At 43.5% G+C, this 22,848-nt stretch overlaps 1 protein-coding gene across 1 annotated transcript in view; it reads left to right on the top strand.

The window, feature by feature from the left end:
* Positions 1–22,848, top strand: part of LOC113007533 (hydrocephalus-inducing protein homolog) — a 68,261-nt gene that overhangs the window by 40,123 nt on the left and 5,290 nt on the right. The window contains exons 49-84 of the mRNA XM_026144201.2: positions 114–275; positions 439–633; positions 766–966; positions 1,132–1,364; positions 1,457–1,639; positions 1,811–1,930; positions 2,015–2,174; positions 2,253–2,425; positions 2,618–2,816; positions 2,931–3,024; positions 3,441–3,534; positions 3,626–3,791; positions 3,874–3,956; positions 4,166–4,312; positions 4,476–4,566; positions 5,070–5,274; positions 5,458–5,690; positions 5,790–5,938; positions 6,100–6,295; positions 6,456–6,552; positions 7,027–7,266; positions 7,364–7,506; positions 8,019–8,243; positions 8,338–8,498; positions 8,775–8,869; positions 9,027–9,246; positions 9,375–9,575; positions 9,654–9,780; positions 10,200–10,365; positions 10,884–11,031; positions 11,144–11,351; positions 11,448–11,669; positions 12,570–12,739; positions 15,723–15,921; positions 22,253–22,405; positions 22,487–22,657. Of these exons, the coding sequence (XP_025999986.2) occupies positions 114–275; positions 439–633; positions 766–966; positions 1,132–1,364; positions 1,457–1,639; positions 1,811–1,930; positions 2,015–2,174; positions 2,253–2,425; positions 2,618–2,816; positions 2,931–3,024; positions 3,441–3,534; positions 3,626–3,791; positions 3,874–3,956; positions 4,166–4,312; positions 4,476–4,566; positions 5,070–5,274; positions 5,458–5,690; positions 5,790–5,938; positions 6,100–6,295; positions 6,456–6,552; positions 7,027–7,266; positions 7,364–7,506; positions 8,019–8,243; positions 8,338–8,498; positions 8,775–8,869; positions 9,027–9,246; positions 9,375–9,575; positions 9,654–9,780; positions 10,200–10,365; positions 10,884–11,031; positions 11,144–11,351; positions 11,448–11,669; positions 12,570–12,739; positions 15,723–15,921; positions 22,253–22,405; positions 22,487–22,657 (6,030 nt within the window). The remainder of the gene's footprint in view (positions 1–113; positions 276–438; positions 634–765; positions 967–1,131; positions 1,365–1,456; positions 1,640–1,810; positions 1,931–2,014; positions 2,175–2,252; positions 2,426–2,617; positions 2,817–2,930; positions 3,025–3,440; positions 3,535–3,625; positions 3,792–3,873; positions 3,957–4,165; positions 4,313–4,475; positions 4,567–5,069; positions 5,275–5,457; positions 5,691–5,789; positions 5,939–6,099; positions 6,296–6,455; positions 6,553–7,026; positions 7,267–7,363; positions 7,507–8,018; positions 8,244–8,337; positions 8,499–8,774; positions 8,870–9,026; positions 9,247–9,374; positions 9,576–9,653; positions 9,781–10,199; positions 10,366–10,883; positions 11,032–11,143; positions 11,352–11,447; positions 11,670–12,569; positions 12,740–15,722; positions 15,922–22,252; positions 22,406–22,486; positions 22,658–22,848) is intronic.

Raw genomic sequence — 22,848 nt, 5'->3', positions numbered from 1 at the left:
TCTGGTGCACATTATGTTCTACATTAGAGGTTAACAGACTCACATCATTGCCTACTAACCATTCAAGTGCCACCATTCCTTCATTCTCCATTGCTCACCATACCCCCATTCAGTCCCGGGTGGAGAACCTGCAGTCTAAGTTCTGTCAATACGAGGAGAGCCAAGCCCTGGTGGAGCATATCCTGCAGCACTGGGACCGGCGCCGGGGATTGTTGTTGGTCCCACTCCCCACTGAAGATGCTTTAGGGTCAGCTGAAGTTACAACAGAGAAGCAGGTGTGTTAGCTGGCCAACACACCTGGTGGTCCTCCACCAGGTGGCCCTCCAATCCCTCCTTTTTTTTTTTTAACTTAAATGTAAGACTGCTTGGAAAATTGGAAAGGTGTGCTATAATTCTTTATCCTTGTTTGAATCCAAAATATTTTTTCCATCTACACAGTCCTCTGCTGATAAGAAGAGCAGGAGAGTCAGTAACAAGCTCATATCACCTTTGCACAGTCAAATAGCAGGACTGTCAGAAGCAGAGAAGGCAGACGACAAGGCATCTCCTCTGGACATTCCATATATTGTGTTAAATGTAACAGAAAAAGACTACATGAGCATCATAAGCAGCTCTTTGCCTGCCCTAGATGAGGTATAGCATCATTTCACAGATCTTTCATTTTTATAAAATTATTAATTATGTTTCTGTTGAAAATGAAATTATTCTTTCATAAGTTTAAGATGAATTCCTAATCTATTTTCTTTTCTGCTTTGGTCTCATTAGGTGTTGGATGATTTAGGGATAGGTCCTAGTGGCCCTCCAATCCCTCCTTCTGTCACCTTCTCTGTCGTTCCTTTTCCCAAAAAACGAGAGCAAGCTAAACTAGAACAGACCTGTTTCACCTTCCTGGTTCCTTCAGGGCTGGATGAAAAGGACAAGGACAAGAAAGAGGACGAGCTGCAAGCATCCGTTTTAAAGTTATCGGTAATGTCTAAACAAAAAAAATCATTCTTAATTTGAGGCAAAATCTGAAACACAAGCAACATGGACCTCATGTCCATTTAACCCACACAAGCTTATTTTGGTGTTAAAAGCATGAAATTTTAGGTTTTTAAGTCAGAACACTGTTTGTCTGCTGTTTTTGTAAAGGAAGAGGCAACAGGCTCTAAAGGTCATGGCAAGGCCACCATTAAGGACAGCACAGTGGCGAAGGACAAGGATAAAACGGGCCGAGAGATTCACAGGAGCAAGAAACAGACTTCCGCCAAAACAAAAGCACAGGGACCAGAGCGTCTCGGGTCACGTTCGCATGCCTCCTTCCACCCCGAGGACACTGACCAGGAAGAACATCAAGCAAGCTTGGAACAAAAACGCAGCCATATGTAAGACGTACTGCAGAATCACTAATGTTCATTAGTGTTTTTTAATTTGTTGTTGGTGCTGCTTGTCTGAATGTGTGCTTGTATGCATTTAGTCTGACAGCATTTCGCTGGGTTGTGCCAGCTGGCGGTGAGGTGGTACTCAAGATCTGGTTCTACTCAGAGTCACCAGGAACTTTTAAACATACCTTCAACTTTGAGATAGTCGGGACCCGGAGACTCAACCAGCTCATCTGCAGAGGAGTTTCTACTTATCCTTCCATCAGCAGTGATTACATGTCAGTCTGCGTAGTGTGATGAACTAATGTAGTGAAATAACTGCAAACGGGGAGGTTGTAGTTGGCGTGTTGTGTTCTGCCTCACTTTGTAAAAATCTAGATCTATTTTTCACAGATGAATTAAGTTTGAAGCTTTTTAATAGTCTGACTTTTTGTGTGTGATTTCCACAGGACTGTGTTTCCCCACAGTAAGAAAGTCACTCAAACTAAAGAGGGGCTTCTGAAGACCTATGTAATTAAACCTGGATACTTTGAGTTTGGACCTTTGCTCTGTGGCAAGACCAGAGACAGGTGAGAGGCAGAACGATGGCTATAAATGGTTTCATGTGGTTGTGGCTTTCTTTGTATTTACAGATTCACGTGTGTGTTTTCTAGATACAAGGAAAACAGGTACCCCGAGAACTCAGAGAAGCTGGTGATTCACAATAACTCATGTCTGGAGGCTGAGGTCCAATTCAGTTTCAAGCATGATACGCAGGCCACCACATATCTGTTGGACCCCCCAGCCATGACCCTCAAACCGAACCAGAAACAGGTAGAATAGCACTAATGCTGTCTGATAATTTTACTCTACTTTCTCTACTTACATTTAAATACTTTTCCACCCTACAAGGAGTTGACGCTTTGGTCGTACCCAACAAAAGTAGGACAAATGAAGGACGGCTTGATTTGCCAGATCAAAGACAATCCTGAGCTTGTGGTCATTGAGCTTTCGTGCTGGGGCGTTCGGCCAGAGTTGGAGTTGGAAAGCAAGCATTTGCACTTTGACAGGATTTTGCTGCACAGGTACCAACATATACCGCAATAATTCAGGGAACACGGATAACTATTGCTCAGTTTACAGATTCAAAAGTGAATTTGAAAAAAAAAAAACCATGAAGAATTTTCTCAAAAGAAAGGAGCTTCAATGATAAAATATGCCACAGTGGATAATTTGGGATTTCTCTCTCTTCACCCAACCTTTTTTATCCTGCCCAGGAGGGACAGCCGCAGCATTATGATGTATAATAAGACAGCTCTGCCAGTGTCCTGGAGATTGCAGGGTGTGGAAGAGTTGGGTGATGAGTTCACTGTGCCACAAGATCAGGGCATCATCTCACCTAACTCTTCTTTCCCTTTGAGCTTGCGCTTCAGAGCCCGAAGGCCACTCAATATTAAGAGAATCTTGCGTCTGGAGGTAGAGTACAACCAGAGCAGTACTCATGCTGTAGTTAATAAATAACATGAAATAAATGAATATATTATAGACATGTTATACACACAGAAGTACATCATGTGGGTTTTTTTCCAGGTAGCCGATGTGGAGAAAATCCTAGGTGTTGTATACACTGAAAATATTCAGGTTACTGCCGAAGCCTATGACGTGGACCTGGAAATCAGTCCAGGTACAAATGAAACAGCTTTTCGTTTAAATGTGAAAGTGAATGTGGGCCTTTTATTGATTTAAATGCAGTAAACAATCCGATTTTGACCATTTTGAACCTGCACTTCCATTCTCCACATTTTATGCAAAAGAAGGAGTCACATAAAAATGATATTTAAGTTGAAAAAATGTAACAAGGATGTTACAGTAACTGAAAATCCATCATACAGACATTGTTATATACATTTATATTTCCTTAAATAATGAAAATTAAGTAGAGCTGCCTTTTTATCATGAGGAAATATTTTTGTCACAGAGAACTGGCATCTAACGCAGCTAAGGACCATTAACAGATAGCACTGCAAAATGACTGACTGAGTGGGTGGCAGGATATAATAACCACCAATAATGTACTACATGCTCATGTTTCTATGTCAGATGGCTGTCTTAATTTTGGAACCATCAGAGTCTTTGAGGATGTCAGACTGTCACTCAGATTGAAAAACCAAGGAAAATATGAAGTATCTTACAAGTGAGTTTAAACTGATAGTTTTTGCAATATTTTATTCATATAAAGGTTTTCATGGAACGGTCATTTAATTTTATTGTTCTCTTATCACAAGGTTTAATGTTGAGCAGACAGACCCAGCGCAGCCAGACCTAAACTCCATTTTCAAAGTGTCTCCTCAGTGTGGTAGTCTGATGCCCAACAAGCCCGCAACAGTGAACATCCTCTTCAAACCTGATGTGGAAGTGTTCATTAAAGACCAACCTATCCTGCCTTGCCAGGTTCGATCCATAAAAAGTAAAAACTTTATTTAAAAGATTTAAATAATTGATAGCTGACACTGAGTGAGCTAATCTTTTGCAGGTGATTGAACCGAGCATTGGGACAGGAGGAGAAACTGTAGCTATCGTGGCGATCAGGGTTTCAGCCCGATCTGTTTTCACCAGGTGAAGGCCGATTCATGCTCTCACTAATTCTGCACTATTAATATATTATTTATTAATAGTGCAGAAACATTATTGTATTATCGTATTATAGTATAGAATTTGAAAAACTGTGTTTCTTTCATCTCATTTCCAGCCTCTTATTTTGCTCATATGAAGCAGCTTAGTAGTTGTTTTTTTGTTTTTGGTGTTTTATGTTCGTCTCTCTTCAGGTACAAGATCACACCTTCATCCGACTTGAACTTTGGTCCTCTGATCTATGGCAACAAGAAAAGCCAAAGCTTCACCATAGAAAACAATGGGGTCTTTGAGGCCTCTTTCACCATCTGCCGCATGATCACAGATCCCGTGAGGACAGGGTAGGCCAACAGAACACACAAAAACAACATATCCAGCACATGTTATTTTAAAGATATTTTATTTGCTCCACCATTTTTAGTTTTAGTGTTCACAAAACAAAATTTTGTAACATTTATTGTTAATAAATTGTGTATTTTTTTTCTCTTTACATTCTGGTCTCAGGGGTCCAGGTAAGACTATATCAAGAGAGACCCTTTCAGGGAGGCCCAATGCTGCCAAAATACCACCAGAATCCTTTCAGAGTTTTCTTCAGGTGAGAGAACACTGGTGAATTTCACACCAGTGACAGTGCCTGATAGATGGTCCTGTTTGTGGTTTTACAGTCATTGGACTCTTCATTAATTTTCTTAGAGTTACATTTTCTGTTTATTTTGAGATTAGTCAAGCTAATAATTAACACATGAATAATCACAAAACAGTCCTGACATTTTTTCTTTCAGTTCCTTTGAGTTGTTATGGATTTACAAAAGTAAAACAGACAAAATAGACACTGAAAAGGTCTATAAAGTGAATTAATAAGAAACACGATAAAACCCCTTAATTTTAACAGGGAAGCAATACAAAAAACGGTGATGATGGTCATGAAATAAAATTGTGTATAATTTAGTGTCTTTGATTTTTATGCTTAATAGTTTGTAAAGCAAAATAAACTAAATTCTGCTCTTTGACATTAAATTTGATTTCTTTTTGTAAGTACTCCTTTCAGTATTCTCATCACCTCTCCTTGCTTCTTCTGATTTTCCTGAATTCTTCCAGAATCGCCTCAGCGTGGGTATGTTCTCAGTGTCTCCCTGCATTGGGAGCCTACAGCCAGGGTCTCAGCAGCTGGTGACAGTGGACTGTGCAGCTGAACAGCTGGGCAGGTGGAGCCAGGGTCTGCACATTGACATCATTGGGCGTGACCCCTCAGACCATCCTGATGGCATACCCTACACACTGCTGGCTGAAGTCTGCAAGCCAGGTGAGAGCTGCATGATTCTTTTTTGATCAGTAAAGCTGGTCAGGCTCAGCTCTACAGTCCTGAAATTACCAAAGGCATGTTAAAAAGATTTTTGATCAAAGATCAAATTCTGTTCTAAACTTACTGCTAGCCGTTCTTTGACTTAAATCATATTATATCTAGCTCTTTTTTTTTGGTTTCTAGGCATAGTATTGGATATGGCCTCCATCTTTGAGGAACACCATCTGTGCTGCAGCAGTAGCCAGCTTTCTTCAGAGCAGTTTTGCAATGCTAAAGGGATTTTTGTGCTGGATGAAAATAAGTTTATCTTCAACAAAATCCTGGTGGGTCAAACCAGCCGAGCTCGCTTCAAACTCACCAACAGCAGCAAGGTCCCCTGCATGCTCAGCTTGGCCATCAGAAGTGCTGGGCCTAAGGTGAAGTGTTTAAAGTCACAAGGATAAATGTATATCGGACTGTTTCTGTCTATCATAATGTAGGTAGAAGTTTGAGTCTAAAATATGTATGTTTTACAGTCATCCCGACACATTGAGGTCTTTGACTTGCCTGTGACAACACTGAGCATTCCCAGCCTCTCGCACGCGTTTGCTGTTGTCACCTTCACACCTCAGGCAATGCAGCATTACAGTGTTGTGTTTGAGGCCAAGGTGGAGGGAAGTGGAAGGTAAAGAAGCAAATGACTGTGTATGCCACTGCGGTGTTGTCTTTAGTTTTTCTATCCCTTTTTTAATCCCTGTTACTACTGTATATAATAACAATAACAGCACCGGTTGTTTTCTGCTGCTGACTTCTCCCACCCTGCTCTCTTCTCTCTGCTGGATTAAGAGTGACACCCACAATTAAGACCAGCGTGCTGGAGTTTGACCTTTTGGGACAAGGCACTCTGCCCAGTGTTTGTGTGGTACGTCCAGGTCTGAGGAGCAGTAAAGGAAGCCCAGTGCTGCACTTCAGACGGGTACCAGTAGGGCGCAGACATATCCGACCCCTGGTGCTGTTAAATAATGGAAATGTTCCAGCTGAGGTGAGAAGAAGGAAATTTGTCTGTTTATCCATTTTAAATTCAGTAAAACCAAATTATACCAAAATATAAATATTATTATTTACAATGCATTCAGAAACATAACAAACAGTCTAGGTAGGATTTCATGAATAATGAATGTGTTTTCTGAAAATGTGTATAGGTCCAGATTGACATGCTGGATGAGCATGGTGTGTTCACCCTAAAAGCTGCGTCTGACAACATTAACGCCTCAGTGGACTCCACACAGCGTGCTTCAGGTAAATAAAACTTGTATTTGTGAAACAACACCTACAGAAAAGTGCACTGTAATTTTAACTGTAATGTTTTAATGCTCGTTTTACCACGGCACTCTGAAAATACAGCTGACATTTCTTTAATCTAAGTCTGAGTTCTTAAGGCTGTAGTGTGACTTTCTCTCCTAAGTGGCCATCTTAACATTGCTGGGTACTGTCTTACATATTGTTGTAACGATTCATCGCATTAGCTGGCAGTTCTTTATAGTCCATGAGCATCAACGTGACCTTATTGCAAGAACTTCCCATTCAATTTATGTCCCAATTTATGATTTATAGATCCTAACCGACATGACTCGGTTTTACCCTGTCTTTTCTTTGAGGTCAAGTGTGATCTTGTTTTAGTTTAACAAATGCACTGAAAACTAGTGGGTGAGGCTTTAAACCATTCACACTTCCCACTCCTCAATGGTTTCTGACATTTTTCCTTCTCCACAGAGCACAAATCGGTGCACAGAGTAAACCTAAAGCTGAAGAGTAATGAACCAGTGGAGATTGAGGTTGGCTTCTGCTCTGATAAACCCTTGAATGTCAAGGAAAAAATGTCACTGCAAGTGAAGGACAACCAGCAGAGCAACACTACAATAGAAGTAACAGGAGAGGCTTACCAGCCAATCGTCTCTCTAGATCACATCAGCAGGTCGTTGCAGGATATAGATCATGAAGATGAAAAAGAAGGTATGGCATAAGATTTTTTTACAAAACCTCCTAATCTTGTGATTTAGTTCAACAGAAGCTTGAGTCTTTTATTAAAGACCTAATTTCTCATTTATAGGTAATTATGAGGTGCTGGATTTTGGTGACTGCCATGTAAACGTTCCATACAAAGAAAGTTTTACTATGACCAACCACAGCAGCAGCCAGGTGCTGAGGTTTGAGTGGCCCCCTAGTGGACCTCATGTCAGCTTTTCACCACAGGTAAAATATCAACAAAGTGGCAGAGGCTGTCAAAACTGTTAAATGGTGGAGCCAAAAAATACTTTTTCATAGCAGTGATAAAATGTGCATTGTCAAAAGTCGCTGGTTAGTTTGGCATTATTTTTGAAACAAAATAATGCCTCAGTGCAATCAGCATTTCTCTTGTGCAATAATTAAATAATTTGTGGTTTTAAATATGTACCAATGACTTTATATTCATTTATTTATTATACTTGCTCTTTTTTAAACTTTGTATTGATGTTTTTTTTGTTTTTATGTGAGCTTGTGCAACATAATTTCGTTCTGCGTTGAATATTTGAGGTAGTGCTGACAATGACAATAAAAAAAAATCTTGAATCAAACCAGCATCAACAAATAGTAAATACAGCTATAGACATTATTTCTGAACACACGCAGTTCCTTTCCTAAGACACTGATTGTAGTAATTTTACATTTTCTCTTGCTTGTTTTACTGCCAGCTCAGGAAAACATTTAGCTGCTTGTTGTTACAGGTGGGACACCTTCATGCTGGTTGCTCTAAGGAAGTGATTGTCACATTTAGCTCCAGCAAGGCAGTGACTCTGTCTCAGCTGCAAATGAGATGTAAAGTTTGCCAGGTGGAGTTCCAGCAGCCTGTAGAGGAGGTAGCTGACTGGGATGACCGACACAAGATGGTACACTGGCTGAGTTCTTCAGAGAAAGCTTCAGATGCATCCAAACAGGCTGTAAAGGACAAGGTACATGTGGGCCCTAGCTTATTGTGTTAGAGAGACAAGTGGTGTCAAATGCTGTATAAGGAGACAAGTTAATAAATCACATTCTTTTATCCAGGTGATAAGAACAGATCCTGAGCCTTGCTGCTCTGTGGTCGACGGCTCTCAGGTGGAGCTTGAATTACGCATCAGTGCTGTCTGCGACTATGTGAAGTTAAGCTGCAGCACAGACATCATCCTCTTTGAGAACACCATGCTTTTCCAAACCAGGCTGCAGCAGTAAGTCAGGTTTTGTGTACAACATATTCCAAGTCATCAAACCTAATAATATATAACATGGTATTCTTGTGAAACATTATTTGGGGTTTCTTATTCATCAGATAGAAATGAAAATACTAAAGATCAAAAAGATAGCCACTAAAGGCTTATATGTGATGTATATCTAACATTACATTGCTCAACAGTGGGCACCATAAATGTAAATTCAAAAATATGTCTTTCTTTCTGAGTATTTCTGAGTGTTACTTTTTTTGTTGTCTGCACACACGCACGTAGACTGCAGGTTGTGAATGAGGGAAGTTTGAAGGTGGAATTCTCCTGGGAAGTTCTCATGGATCCAAGCAGCAATATTGTCAGCTGTGACCAAGAAGGTACGACAGAAATATTATATCATCAATATTATTGGGTCAACTTGTCATTGTTGGATTTGATCCTGAAAATAAGTGCTATTTCTTTCTGTACCTACACGTGAATACTTTAAAACCTGGACTTGACTCTGTGTAAATGTCTACATGTGGTGTTTAACAGAGGGGACCTCGACTTCTCGACCTGGCAGCAGATCAGCAGGATCGCTGACTGAAGCCCGTCCTCTGGTGAACTTGTTGTCACTTCTAATGTTGAACCCTGAGCTTCCTCCTTTCAGCATTGAACCCAGCGTAGGGACCATGAAGCCGGGTGCCAGGCAGAACTTCACTGTTCGCTTTTTACCCCTGCAGGTGTCCACTTTTCAGGGAAAGCTGTTTTGCAGGTAAGGGAAGTGTAACATTTCCATGCAGGTAAACGTTTAACTAGGTATTTTCTTCAAGTTTTTTGAAAATGGCGTCAATGGTTTGGATGCTTTTCTTTCCTTTTTGTGAGTATGCACTTTTCTTCCAGTATTCAGAACTTGCAGGATGGGGAACAGGTCCCGTGTATCTCAGTGTGTGGCCGCAGCCTTTTGCCCCAATTCCACTTTGACCTGGAAGATTCAGACTACATCAGTGGGAACCGTCGTAACTCTGAATTCAGTGGCCCTCTGGACCCAAACACCAGAATTTTGGAGATTCATGCCATTGGTTTGTCTGTACCATCAACAAGGTAATAGCAAGTAAGGTTAGAACTTCTATCTCTGTCAGTGTAACCCGGGATGTTTCATGCTCTCGGTTGACTCTTTAGGTCTTTTAGTGTGGTGAACCCAACCAGTAAGCCCTACTCATTCAAATGGAGGTGTGAGGACAAAAGTAGGAGCCATTTCCACTGTCTCGTTCCATCTGGTGTCATTCCCCCTGGGAACAAAGCAGAAGTAAGAATAGACAGAGTGCACCCCACATAACAGTGATGGTCTTTTCGTCGTAAAGTATCTCACAGAGTGTACTACCTCATTCCCATCTTGATCTCATTTTCTCCATTAGTCAGTCTTGGGTTCTCTTCTTTTACCTTTATCTGTCTTTATTCATCTCACTCACTCCATGTGTTTTTCTTGAACTAACAGTATATAGCATTATGACCACCTGCCTGATATCTAGCCCCCCCACCCCCACCACCACCACCACCTCTCTTTTGCCATGAAAATACCAAATAACTGTGATGCACTGGGTATTCTGATACCTTTCTATCAGAACCACCATTAACGTTTTTGGCAATTTGAGCTCCAGTAACTTGTATGTTTTCATGAATGAGTCTTGGCCACCCCTGAACCTGCTTTGTCTGCTTTGTTTGTAGGTGTGTTTTGAGTATGTTGCCGAGCAGCTGGATGCAGTGGAGTCCTTCTGGACCTTCATTGTTGACACTCTCTCGCTATCTGTTCCCTTCCTATGTGTGGGCACTGCTAGAGAACCAATCACCTATCTCGACAGACCTCACTTTGACTTTGGGGAACTGCTTCTTGGTAATTCAGTTTTAATATATACAAAAGCAAACGTTCAAATAATCCCTTATACTCATACTTTGTGCGTATTTGCTTCTTTTGATGGTAAAATTAGATGATTTTTTTGTCTTTAACTGGCTTGGCTAATGAAATGCAACAAAGAATACATGTCATTCAATTGAGCTTAGATTTACAGCAAGTGTGATGATGTCCTGCTCTGCCAACTCAGTCCCTGCCTGCATCAGCTGATGGCTCTACCAATGCCCTTCCACAAATCCAGTTGGCAGCTCTCACACAGGGCATGCTACCTAAGTTTCTTTAGCCTGCCTACGGTTGATGTGCATCTGCAAGCTGCTTTGCAACCCACTTCCAACACAGCTCCTCTTTCAGTTTATGCCTTAAGATTAGTAAATATACTGTCTCTAATGATATCTTGGTGTTAATGGCAGATGTGTTGCCACAATAGGTGTTTCTAAGAATAAATTAATCTATCACATTCTGATACAGATTACTTTGAATTTTTCCATGTACTCTTAAAGGACAAAAAGTGGAACAGGCAGTTAATTTTGTGAGTGAAGAGGAAGAGCCCTTCCATTTCTCTGTGGTTCCTTCATCTCTTTTCTGTGAAGACCAGCAATCGAGGCTCATATTGGAGCCCATGACTGGCACAGTGGCACCCAAAAACAGGTTAATGACATTATAATCTTAATGAGATAGCGATGAAATATGCTCCCCAATGGCATGTTATAGAAAGTCCAAGAGAAAACTGCATCAGATAATTGTAAACTGTTTTGTGCAGGTTGCCATTATTGGTGTCGTTCACACCTTCCTGTGAAGGTTATGTGAGTTTCAAAGTGGTTCTGAGGGTGAAGAAGAAGTCAGAGCCACTCACACTGATCATTAAGGCTGATTGTTTCACCCTGAGCACTTCTGTACAAGTTGAGAAGCCAGAGGGGGGCCTCAAAATGATTGCCCCCAACCACCAAGAAACTCTGGACTTTGGGGAGGTGAGATGATACAGACAAAAATATTCATATGTATATATGTACAGTCACCTTCCTTTACATGACAACTTAGAGCTTCCTGTGTGTCTTTCTGTACAGGTGGGGATTTCAGAGCAATCCACTTTTACTTTTCTGGTGTCCAATCTGTCAAGATTCATCCTGGAAGTGAACTTTGAACTAACGGGTCCCAAAGCACTGCAACAGCACTTAGTCACAAAAACACAAAATGCTGCCATCGATGCTGGGAAGCAGCTGCAGTCTTCACTGTGTTTTTCCCCCCAGTGCATTTGCAACCTCAAAGACGTCAAACTAAATATCAAGGTAATAGGCTGGTGTGGATTTTTACAGAAGTAACATGCTTTAAAGGATCATCGAGGCTTTTAAGACTAAAGGAAAACATCATGCTTGTAGTTCTCTTTTAAGAAAAGCTCATGTACATGTAGGCAGTTTGGCTGAAGTTATCATTTTCATTAGCAGTTATTGTTATACCATAAAAATAGATCATCTTTTAGAACTAAGTCTGTCTATCTGAGTATTGTGTGATGTTTTTTTTTGTTTCCTTGCTGACAGTTTAACCAAAAGGCATTTCCAGTGGAAATGGGCTGACATATCCTGAGCATAACCATGTATAATGTGGCTTTGTAGCTTATCAAGGTCGTGCTAAAACATTTTTTGACAGATTTTCGAGCGCCGTGTACTACATAAAATTGGTTTGAGGTCTGTGAGCACAACCAGAATACATAAGGCGCACAGGATTATAAGGAGCACTGTCCATTTTTCAGACAATCAAAGGATTTTAAGAGCGACTTATTTTCCGAAAAACACGGTAATAACGACGGCCCGCTTGCATGCCCTACCAAAAAATGTGCTTTGGTGTGTATCTGACGGATGAAAGCCAAACCAGTTCCACACCACTGAAGTTGCACCATTTTTACAAACCAATTCTGGTTCATCTGTTTCATTCGACGATCCTCTTTCGCCTTCTCATTCTCCGTCGCCGCCATGCTTTTTCTGCCATGTGCGTATGAAAACAAAGGCACTGCGCATGTGCGTTTTACCCATATTCTATCGCGACATTTTATTTTCTTATCATTGCCTAACACTATACCGTGAACGGTATGATATGGCCCAGCCTTAGGTGTGAAAGATAATAATTATTGAGTTTTGCTTTCTGGGCATTTCCCTTTCTGATGTAAATTTCTTCTTGATTCATCTCATCAGGTGAAACGTGGGCCAACATTTGCCTTTGATATAAAAGGCAAGGCTGTATCACCCAGTCTCGAATTCTCCTCTACCAAGCTTAACTTTGGGAAGTGCTTCTTGTACTGTCCTGGTATGGAACCGGCAACTCAGACCCTAGTGTTAAGGAACAATGGCAAGAGGGACATCAGGTGTGTTTAAGTCTCCGAACCATAAGCATGATTTTTTTATGAACTATTGGATTAGAGTTCGCATATTTATTAATATAATATAATATGTAATATTAATATTATATTAACACATAATGTTTTGCTGCAAATATCATCAAAGCAGAACAGATTTATTTAAAAATGTAAGGTAACTGACATTTGATATTTCTTATCTCTAAACTAGTTTTCTGGATATATGGTAACTTAATGTTAAACAGTTGTTGTCGTAGTTTGAATTCCAGTTTTTCTAGGATTCAAGGTTCTTCAAACATTCAAAAGCTGTTACTGGTTTTACTCTTATCTGGCTCGTTGGCTGGTCCTGTCCTGGCCAACTCGGCATGATGCGTGGGAAGAAGAGGGAGACACTGCTGTAACTTTGCCTGAAGCAGATCTTTAATTCTTTTCATATAGGGCAGCAACATGACAATATCAGTTACACTCAAACATGTGCACATTCAAAACACTTTACAGTTGATTACAGTAACTTAATGACTGTGTCAGCCCTTCATGGTGGTTGCAGCTCAATGTCACATAATCTTGTCCCAGGCTTCCTACCAGAGGTGGGACCAAGTCATTGTTTTGCAAGTCTCAAGTAAGTCTCAAGTCTTTATCCTCAAGTCTCAAGTCAAGTCTCAAGTAATGTCAGGCAAATCAGAGTCGAGTCTCAAGTCACTGGTGTAAAAGTCCGAGTCAAGTCACAAGTCTGAAACTTTGAATTTCAAGTCCTTTCGAGTCTTTAAAAAAAAAAAACGAAAAAATAATGTTGCAGTTATGCTAAATGTAAATATTAGACCATGTAATTTTAAAATCTGTGTTTTTCTCAACACATGACAAAATAGTGAACTTAGAAAATATACACAAATTGTGAAATTGCACCTCTTTAAAATGCAGCTCAATTAAACCTAGCTCCAAGAATAATTTTCACCGACAGTTCTGAGATAAGCTGCATGTTATTCTTGGATGCGGTTGTAGGACCAGCTTTAAAATCGCATGACAAAAATATCATACACATAAAAAAAAACTGTATCACCAACGTAGCCTGGACAACATTTGCTAGTTAGATGAAGTCAGCTATCTCATCTTAGCATATTTATATGCATATTTATAATTATACGGTTCTTGGAGTGAGTGCATACACTCATGAAGTTTAGTAACTTCAGGTCACTGCAACAAGCCCAGGTACAGTTTACCGACGGATGGGTGCAGGACCTTGAAATGCACCGTGTAGAACGAAAGACCATCGTACGTATCATAAGTTTACCAGTCTCACAAATCGTCATCATAAATACACATTCCTTAACCGTTTATTAATATAACCTTTGAGCTCAACGGTAATTAATTAGTAGTGGAAATAATTTCTGGTAGCGTTACAGAAATGTAGCAGTGACAACAATATTGTATGCTGTAATCACCGCGCGGATAGGAGGCGGCTGGCTTGACCGCGGCTCACAAATGACGGCTCACTTTACCGCAGTCTGTAATCGCACTGGGCAATTAGTGATACAAAAAACCTGTTTTATCCTGTGAATAAAAGTATATGTTTTTGTCAATGTACCATAATAACAGAAGCGAAACGCAATATTGTGTCAGGACAATTCACTATTTATGCACAATAAATAAAGGAGCATAGCGCGACAATTTCTGTTCAGCGCCAGACTTGCTTGTAACCTATATCACCAATTATGTTATGAAAATGACGTATTAACTACTAAAAAACACTGACCTTCGTGTAAATGCTTGGAGCAGACTAACCTGTGAGCTGGAGGGTTCTGGGACGTTATATTTGGTCTTTGAATGGCTGCAATCCAGGCCATCCGTCGCGTCTTTGTTACTTCGGAAACATGGCTTGAACAATTTCTCTTCAACGACGTAATCCGATAACAACCGATCTCTTTACCCGTCGGCTTCCCGTGGCTGTCATGCGACCGGCTATTGCAGTTAATAATACAACGGCTTCTTGACATTTTTGTGTTTCTTTTTATCGCTGTATAACTGATTTTAATTGAAAGCCTGCGTGCGCTAGTACCGCTTGCCACGAGTTCCCAGAATCCTTTGCGGTTCTACCCGTGAATGACCTCACATTTTCAATCTCTATATAATATGCATGTTAAATTTTATATTTGGGGTAAAATATCAAGTCTTTTCAAGTAAACCGGTTCAAGTCCAATTCAAGTCCCAAGTCACTGGTGTAAAAGTCCAAGTCAAGTCACAAGTCTTAGAACATTTTTTCAAGTCAAGTCTAAAGTCATAAAATTAATGACTCGAGTCTGACTCGAGTCCAAGTCATGTGACTCGAGTCCACACCTCTGCTTCCTACAACAGGAAGTAACATCACACAGAAGGTCCAGAAACAAGAGGATCATTTAGAGCCTGATTGATAAATTGCTTTTAATTCAATTTCAAATTTTTACTCAGCATTTTTTCAGTGTCGCAGTTTAAAAATACGCTTTTTTAAACTGCTGCAGCAAACCATGGATTACTCATTTACATTCTGCTCGAATCAGCCAGTTGTTGTATTTGTTCAGTTTATATGTTGCCACTGGGAAACTGCAGATTTTGATGTTGCATAGTTTATTTCTGTTTGACAAACTTTGCAAAATCAACACTCAGAACATCGTAAAAGGATGTTTCTCCTGCCTTTTCTTTACTTTTTAATTTGTGTTTATCATTCGTCCCAAATACAAATACTAGCATATCGCTAATATCGCTGATAGTGACGCCACCAATATATCAGTCAGGCTCTAGTATCATTCAGATTTTTGTTTTTTTGTGTCAGGTAACTCTGAGAACAGCACGTTGCTGTGTAGATAAACAAAAATTTGACTCACAGAATCTGATCCTTCAAATCTTGTGCTTTCAGCAGGATGCCTCAGTTCTGTTTCTCTCCACCACTCAGTTGTTACTATAATCAGAATAAATGAGACTTTGAGAGTCTAAAATTAGATTCCTGTCTTCTGCTCCTCAGCATCCAGTGCCAGTTCAAGAACACTGCTTTCTTGGAGATGGACTTCCATGCAGATATTTTGTCACCTGCTGGTGTAAAAGAGATACCATTCACCTTTTATCCTCGTGAGCCATGTCAGTACCACGAGAAGCTCACCTTCATCTTAAACAGCTGTGTCACAAAACAGGTGGAGATACTGGGGCAGGGCATCGAGATGAAGGTGAGAACCACTGTGCATGTGGTGGACTCAACAACTATATTTAGGTTTTTCGTCAAAATACAATTTTGTCGTAAAAAAAAAAGATAATAATTAAAATGATATTTAAAATAATAAAATTAGCACAAAGAGCAACAATAATAATAAAAGAGTATAAAATGATAATTAGAATTACATTTAATACAATAAAATCAGCACATTAGATTAAAACAATAAAATCAGGGTCAGACTGTGTCATAAGCCAAGGAGTAAAAATGGGTTTTAAAAGTGGACAGTGAAGAGGCCTCTCCAATGTGCTGGGGCAGATTGTTCCACAGATTAGGAGCCGCAATAGAGAAGGCCCTGTCCCTTCTGAGCTTTCTCTTGTACCTGGGTACCTCGTCGCGAGCTCCCCCAAGCAACGGCTTTCTTCTGTGTTTAATTTTACTTTTCCTTTATTTTTTCACGAGCAGCACTTGTCTCCTTGTGTACGACCGACAAACCTTACTGGACATAAAAGACGGTCTTTCTTATAACTTTCTGGAGTTCAAGTTTTGCAACACGGACGCTCCGTTTGCAGACCCCCCATTCATCTCACCTGAGACGCCTTTGTTCTCTGGCCCTGGAGGCCGCAAACGCCGACGCAGAGGGAGAAGATCTGGCGTTCTGGTTCGACTGAGACGGCGCACTTACAGACCACCGTTACCCAGTTTATTACTGGCTAATATGCAGTCTCTGGAGAACAAGCTGTGCGAGATTCGGGCATGGATCTCATTCCAGCGAGAGATGCGGGACTGCTGCGTGATCTGCCTCACAGAAACCTGGCTATCGGACAAAGTACCGGACTCCGCAATACAACTGCCGGGGTTCTCTGTGCACCGCGCGGACAGGTCACAGGATCTTACTGGGAAAAGCAGAGGCGGTGGTGTGTGTTTCATGATCAACAACAGCTGGTGTGATTATGCGAACGTGCACCCGGTCAAATCCTTCTGCTCACCGGACCTGGAGTACCTGATGATTAAGTGCCGGCCATTCTGGCTACCGAGGGAATTTACAGCAGTGATTATTACGGCTGTTTACATTCCCCCACAAGCCGACACTGACCGTGCACTCAGGGAACTGTACAGCGCGATCAGCAGCGAGGAAACCGCACACCCAGAGGCAGCGTTTATCACAGCCGGAGACTTTAATAAGGGAAACCTGAAGAAAGTCTCACCAAAACTCCATCAACACATCCTTTTTAACACACGCGGAAACCGGCTACTCGACCACTGTTACACCTCTTTCCGGGATGCGTACAAAGCCCTCCCCCGCGCCCCATTCGGCCAATCAGATCACTGCTCCATCCTGCTCCTGCCCGCCTACAGGCAGAAGCTGAAACAGGAAGCTCCAACCCGGAGGGCGGTGCACTGTTGGACGGACCAATCGGAGTCTGCACTGCGGGACTGTTTTGATCACGCGGACTGGGAAATGTTTCACGTGGCCGCCAGAGACATTGATGAATACACAGACTCAGTCTGTGGATTTATCAGGAAATGCGTGGAAGATGTCGTCCCATCCAGAACAGTCAAATCCTTCCCAAATCAAAAACCCTGGATTAACGGAGATGTTCGCGCGGCACTGGCGGCACGGAACACCGCCTTTGCCTCCGCGAACACATCGGACTACAAACACGCACATTACCAACTCCGGAAGACGATCAAAGCAGCCAAACGTGAGTACAGGGACAGGGTGGAGCAACAGTTTGACAACCCTCGGAGTATGTGGCAGGGACTAAACACGATCACAGGTTCAGGAGAACCCAGCCAGCCTCATGTTTCGTTTGCTGGAGGTTCAGGAGAACCCAGCCAGCTTCATGCTTCGTCTGCTGGAGGTTCAGAAGAATCCAGCCAGCTTCATGCTTCATTTGCTGGAGGTTCAGGAGAACCCAGCCAGCACACCGCAGACCACGGCCTCTCTGTGTGAGGATCTAAACGTATTCTACGCTAGATTCGACGCAGCGAACACCATGAGACCGGACAGTGTGCGCACCGCGGATGACGTCAGTGCGCACACTGTGTCTGAGGAGGATGTGCGGAAGTGCTTCAGGAAGGTGAACGCACGCAAAGCTACTGGTCCGGACGGGATTCCCGGCCGCGTCCTCAGGTCATGCGCGGCTCAGCTGGCTGGAGTGTTCACGCACATCTTCAACCTTTCCCTCTCTCCGTCTGTAGTCCCAGCCTGCTTCAAAATGGCCACCATCGTCCCTGTACCCAAATCCTCCACCATCTCCTCATTGAACGACTGGCGACCTGTAGCCCTGACCCCCATCGTAAGCAAATGCTTCGAGAAGCTGGTCAGGGACTTCATCTGCTCTGCACTACCCAGCCAGCTTCATGTTCTGTCTGCTGGAGGTTCAGGGGAACCCAGCCAGCCTCATGTTTCGTCTGCTGGAGGTTCAGGAGAACCCAGCCAGCTTCATGCTTCGTCTGCTGGAGGTTCAGGAGAACCCAGCCAGCTTCATGCTTCATCTGCTGGAGGTTCAGGAGAACTCAGCCAGCTTCATGCTTCGTCTGCTGGAGGTTCAGAAGAATCCAGCCAGCTTCATGCTTCATTTGCTGGAGGTTCAGGAGAACCCAGCCAGCTTCATGTCTCGTCTGCTGGAGGTTCGGGAGAACCCAGCCAGCTTCATGTCTCGTCTGCTGGAGGTTCGGGAGAACCCAGCCAGCTTCATGTCTCGTCTGCTGGAGGTTCGGGAGAACCCAGCCAGCTTCATGTTTCGTCTGCTGAAGGTTCAGGAGAACCACATCAGCCTCGCCATGTCCAGCCTCACGCCACGTCTGCTGGCGGGCCCGAGGAGCCCGTCCAGCCTCACGCCACGTCTGCTGGCGGGCCCAAGGAGCCCGTCCAGCCTCACGCCACGTCTGCTGGCGGGCCCGAGGAGCCCGTTCAGCCTCATGCTTCGTCAGCTGGAGGGCCTGAGGAGCCCGTCTGGCCACCTTCTGCTTCACCACCTGTGGCTGCCTCACTGTCACCTGGTTCTGCCTCTGCTACGCCAGGACCAGCTCCAGCCTGTGCTTCGTCAGCCGCAGCTCCAGCCTGTGCTTCGTCAGCCGCAGCCTCAGAGCCTTCGTCCTCGCCTGGTCCGGCTTCAGCCTCAGAGTCTTCATCCTCGCCTGGTCCGGCTTCTGCATCAGCTGCTCCTGCTCCACCTGGTCCGGCTCCGGCATCAGCTGCTCCTGCTCCACCTGGTCCGGCTCCGGCTTCAGCCTCAGAGTCTTCGTCCTCGCCTGGTCCGGCCTCGGCTTCAGCCTCAGAGTCTTCGTCCTCGCCTGGTCCGGCCTCGGCTTCAGCCTCAGAGTCTTCAGCCTCGCCTGGTCCGTCCTCGTCAGAGTCTTCAGCCTCGCCTGGTCCGTCCTCGTCAGAGTCTTCAGCCTCGCCTGGTCCGGCCTCTGCCTGTGCTTCTGCTACGCCTGGTCCGGCCTCTGCCTGTGCTTCTGCTACGCCTGGTCCGGCCTCTGCCTGTGCTTCAGCGTCACCTGGTCCGGCCTCAGCCTCTGCTTTAGCGTCACCTGGTCCTGTGCCCTCCAAGCCTCGGCCGGTACGCCTGACACTTGGGCGCCGCCGCCGCCTTCCGCACGGCCGGCCACCTGAACTGTTTCTACGCCGTTGCCGTCCGCACGGTCGGCCGCCTGAACTGTTTCTACGCCGTTGCCGTCCGCACGGTCGGCCCCCTGAACGGTTTCCATGTCGCCACCTGTGCCGTCCGCACGGTCGGCCCCCTGAACGGTTTCCATGTCGCCACCATTGCCGTCCGCACGGACGGCCCCCGGAACTGTTCGACCATGGACTTCTGTGCCGTCGGCCTCCGGGCCGGCCCCCTGAGGAGTCATGAACTGTTCCCTGCGCTCCTGTGATTTTGATGGACGTTTTGTTTTTGGTTTTTTTTGGCCTTGTTTCTGGCCCTCCGTCCTGGACCCCCACCGCCCGCCCTTGGTGGGTTGTTTTTGGTTTTGTTTTTCGAGGTTTTAGGGCGTCTGGAATCCGCCCTTGAGGGGGGGGCTCTGTCACAGGCTGGGTCTCCGACCCAGCACTTTGAGCTTTCTTTGTATTGTTCTCATTTTTTGAGATGTTGTTAGTTTTGTGGTATTTCCTATTTGCCTTTAGTTTAGGCAGTTATTGTTCCTGGGTTTTCTGTTTGAGTTCTTGCATTATTCATCACGTATTTGGTATGTTAAGTTTGTATTGTCATGTCTAGTTTTAGTGTTTCCTGTTTTATTCTGACAGTGTCATGTGTTCTTTGGTCATTGTATTTAGTTTCACTCCTCCTGGTCCTGTCATTAGATTCATGTCAGTCAGCTGTTTCCTCATGTGTCGCCACTTCCCCTGATCACCTCATGTCTGTATTTAAGCCTTTTGTTTTCTTCATGCCATTGTCAGTTCGTCTGCTTATTCTCACCAGAGTCATAGTCATAGCCTGTTTATTTTTCCACCTCGGTCATAGTTATAGTTTTTGGTCTTAGTACCTTTAGTGTTTTGTTTCTTAGTGTTTTGTCAGTTCAGTGTTTTGTTTCTTAGTGTTTTGCCTGTTTGCTTTGGTCTCTTGGTTCATTTCCTGCCGTCATCGCAATAAAGGTTCACTTTTCTGTTAATCATTACTATTCCTCGTCATCATCTGCTTTTGGGTCCTGTTTCCGCACACATCGGCGCACCCCGCCGTGACACTGAGCAGCTCCCTCTGCAGCTGGATCCTTAGCTTCCTGTCTGACAGACGCCAGGTGGTCAGACTGGGCAGCATCACCTCATCCCCCGTCACACTGAACACTGGTGCTCCACAGGGGTGTGTACTGAGCCCTCTCCTGTACTCACTCTACACCTACGACTGCACAGCCACTAACAGCTCCAACATCATTGTGAAGTTTGCAGACGACACTACAGTGGTGGGTCTTATCACCAACGGTGATGAGACGGCTTACAGGGAGGAGGTCAGCGCCCTGACCCACTGGTGTCAAGACAACCATCTCACCCTCAACGTCGCAAAGACAAAGGAGTTGATAGTGGACTTCCGGAGGTGCAGAGAAGTACACACCCCCATCACCATCAACGGCGCTGCTGTGGAGAGAGTGAGCAGCTTCCGGTTCCTTGGTGTACATCTGGCTGAGGATCTTACGTGGTCAGTACACACAAACAAAACAGTGAAGAAGGCGCAGCAGCGCCTCTTCTTTCTCAGGAGACTGAAAAGATTCGGCATGAGCCCCCGCATCCTCAGGACCTTCTATCACTGTGCCATTGAGAGCATCCTCACTGGATGCATCACCACCTGGTATGGCAACAGCACCGCCTACAACTGCAAAGCTCTCCAGCGAGTAGTGCGGTGCTCTGAACGGATAATTGGAGGTGAGCTTCCCTCCCTCCAGGACATCTACAGGAAGCGGTGCCTGAGGAAAGCGGGGAGGATCATCAAGGACTCCAGTCACCCCAGCCATAAACTGTTCAGACTGCTTCCATCAGGAAGGAGGTTCTGCAGCATCCGGTCCCGAACCAGCAGACTGAGAGACAGCTTTTTCCATCAGGCCATCAGACTGCTGAACACTTCATAGACACCTCAGCTTCACTACTGGAACTTCAACATTATGCACTCCACACTGTACAGTAACGCCACTTGTTTTGCACATATTCAACTCTGTATATTTTATATATTTTATTATTATTATTTTTTTACTATTTAATTTGTAAAAATGTGTATACACACACACACACACACACACACACACACACACACACACACACACACACACACACACACACACGTAGGAAAATATTTAGTATACACATCCAGAAATGCATACACTATTATATATTGTACATATATTTATTAGTTTCAGGTTGGCCATTCTTGTATTTTGCTCGTTTGTGTTGTTGTGTTTGCACATCTCTGTTGCTTGTGGGGCTCGCACACAAGAATTTCACTCGCATGTGCTGTGCCAGTGTGCCTGCACATGTGATGTGACAATAAAAGTGATTTGATTTGATTTGATTTGATTTGACCTCCAGGAGCAGCTTGTCAGCCTACACCTAGAACATAGATTGAATACCCACCTCACAGTGGTTATGGATGGATTAAAAGGCATCTTTTAGATCTAATATAGGCTTATATCAATATAGCATTTAACTGTATTATGTGTTTGAAAAAAACAACTTGAACACATGTAAGATTTATAAAATCAAGCTACATATTTAATAATTTTATTGATATTAGATTTTCAAAAACCTGGATCCAATGTGAAGATGCTCTGATGTCCACTGGCTTCATAATTTGACCATAAAATGTATCAAAATCAGTATGTTTTTAATATCATATCCTGACTTTTTGTAGCTGGAAGTTGAGCATCCAAGGCAGAAGAAGATGAAATTGGGACCTCTGAAACTGGGTCAGAAGATGAAAAAACAGGTGGTTCTAGTAAACCGCAGCAGTATCGACCTTTCTTGCACCCTAATGCTCAGCACAGATACACCAATTGATCAGAAGGTATGCAGACAGACAACGCAGGCAAGATATGCATAAACAGCAGTCCACTCGAGCAGCACTTCATGTCACCCTCTCTCCCAGGATCTGTGTTTCAGTCCAGAAGGTGAGCTGAAGCTGAAGTCTAGTGGCGGATCATGTAATGTTCAGATCCATTTCTCACCTCATCAGCGCATTCGTCCCTTCATTGCTGAGCTGCAGGCAAAGTGTTTAGGCTTGATCCAACCCCTGCTGACCATCCAAGGCTCTTGCCAGGTACATAAATTTCACTGTGAAACAGATAATCTGTTTCTTTATGTGTCTTGATCAGCATCAGCTTCTAGGAGTAAATTGTCACATAAAATATTTTTTAATAAACCTTTCCTTCAGACTTCCTTTAAAAAAGTTCTGAATATAGACTGTATTACTAATATGAATTAAACTGAATGCCATGATCTTATAACAAC

The sequence above is a fragment of the Astatotilapia calliptera genome, chromosome 16 (assembly GCF_964374335.1).
Source record: "Astatotilapia calliptera chromosome 16, fAstCal68.1, whole genome shotgun sequence".
Classification (NCBI taxonomy): domain Eukaryota; kingdom Metazoa; phylum Chordata; class Actinopteri; order Cichliformes; family Cichlidae; genus Astatotilapia; species Astatotilapia calliptera.
The sequence above is the reverse complement of the archived record's forward strand: the minus strand, read 5'-3'. Positions and strand labels throughout refer to the sequence as shown.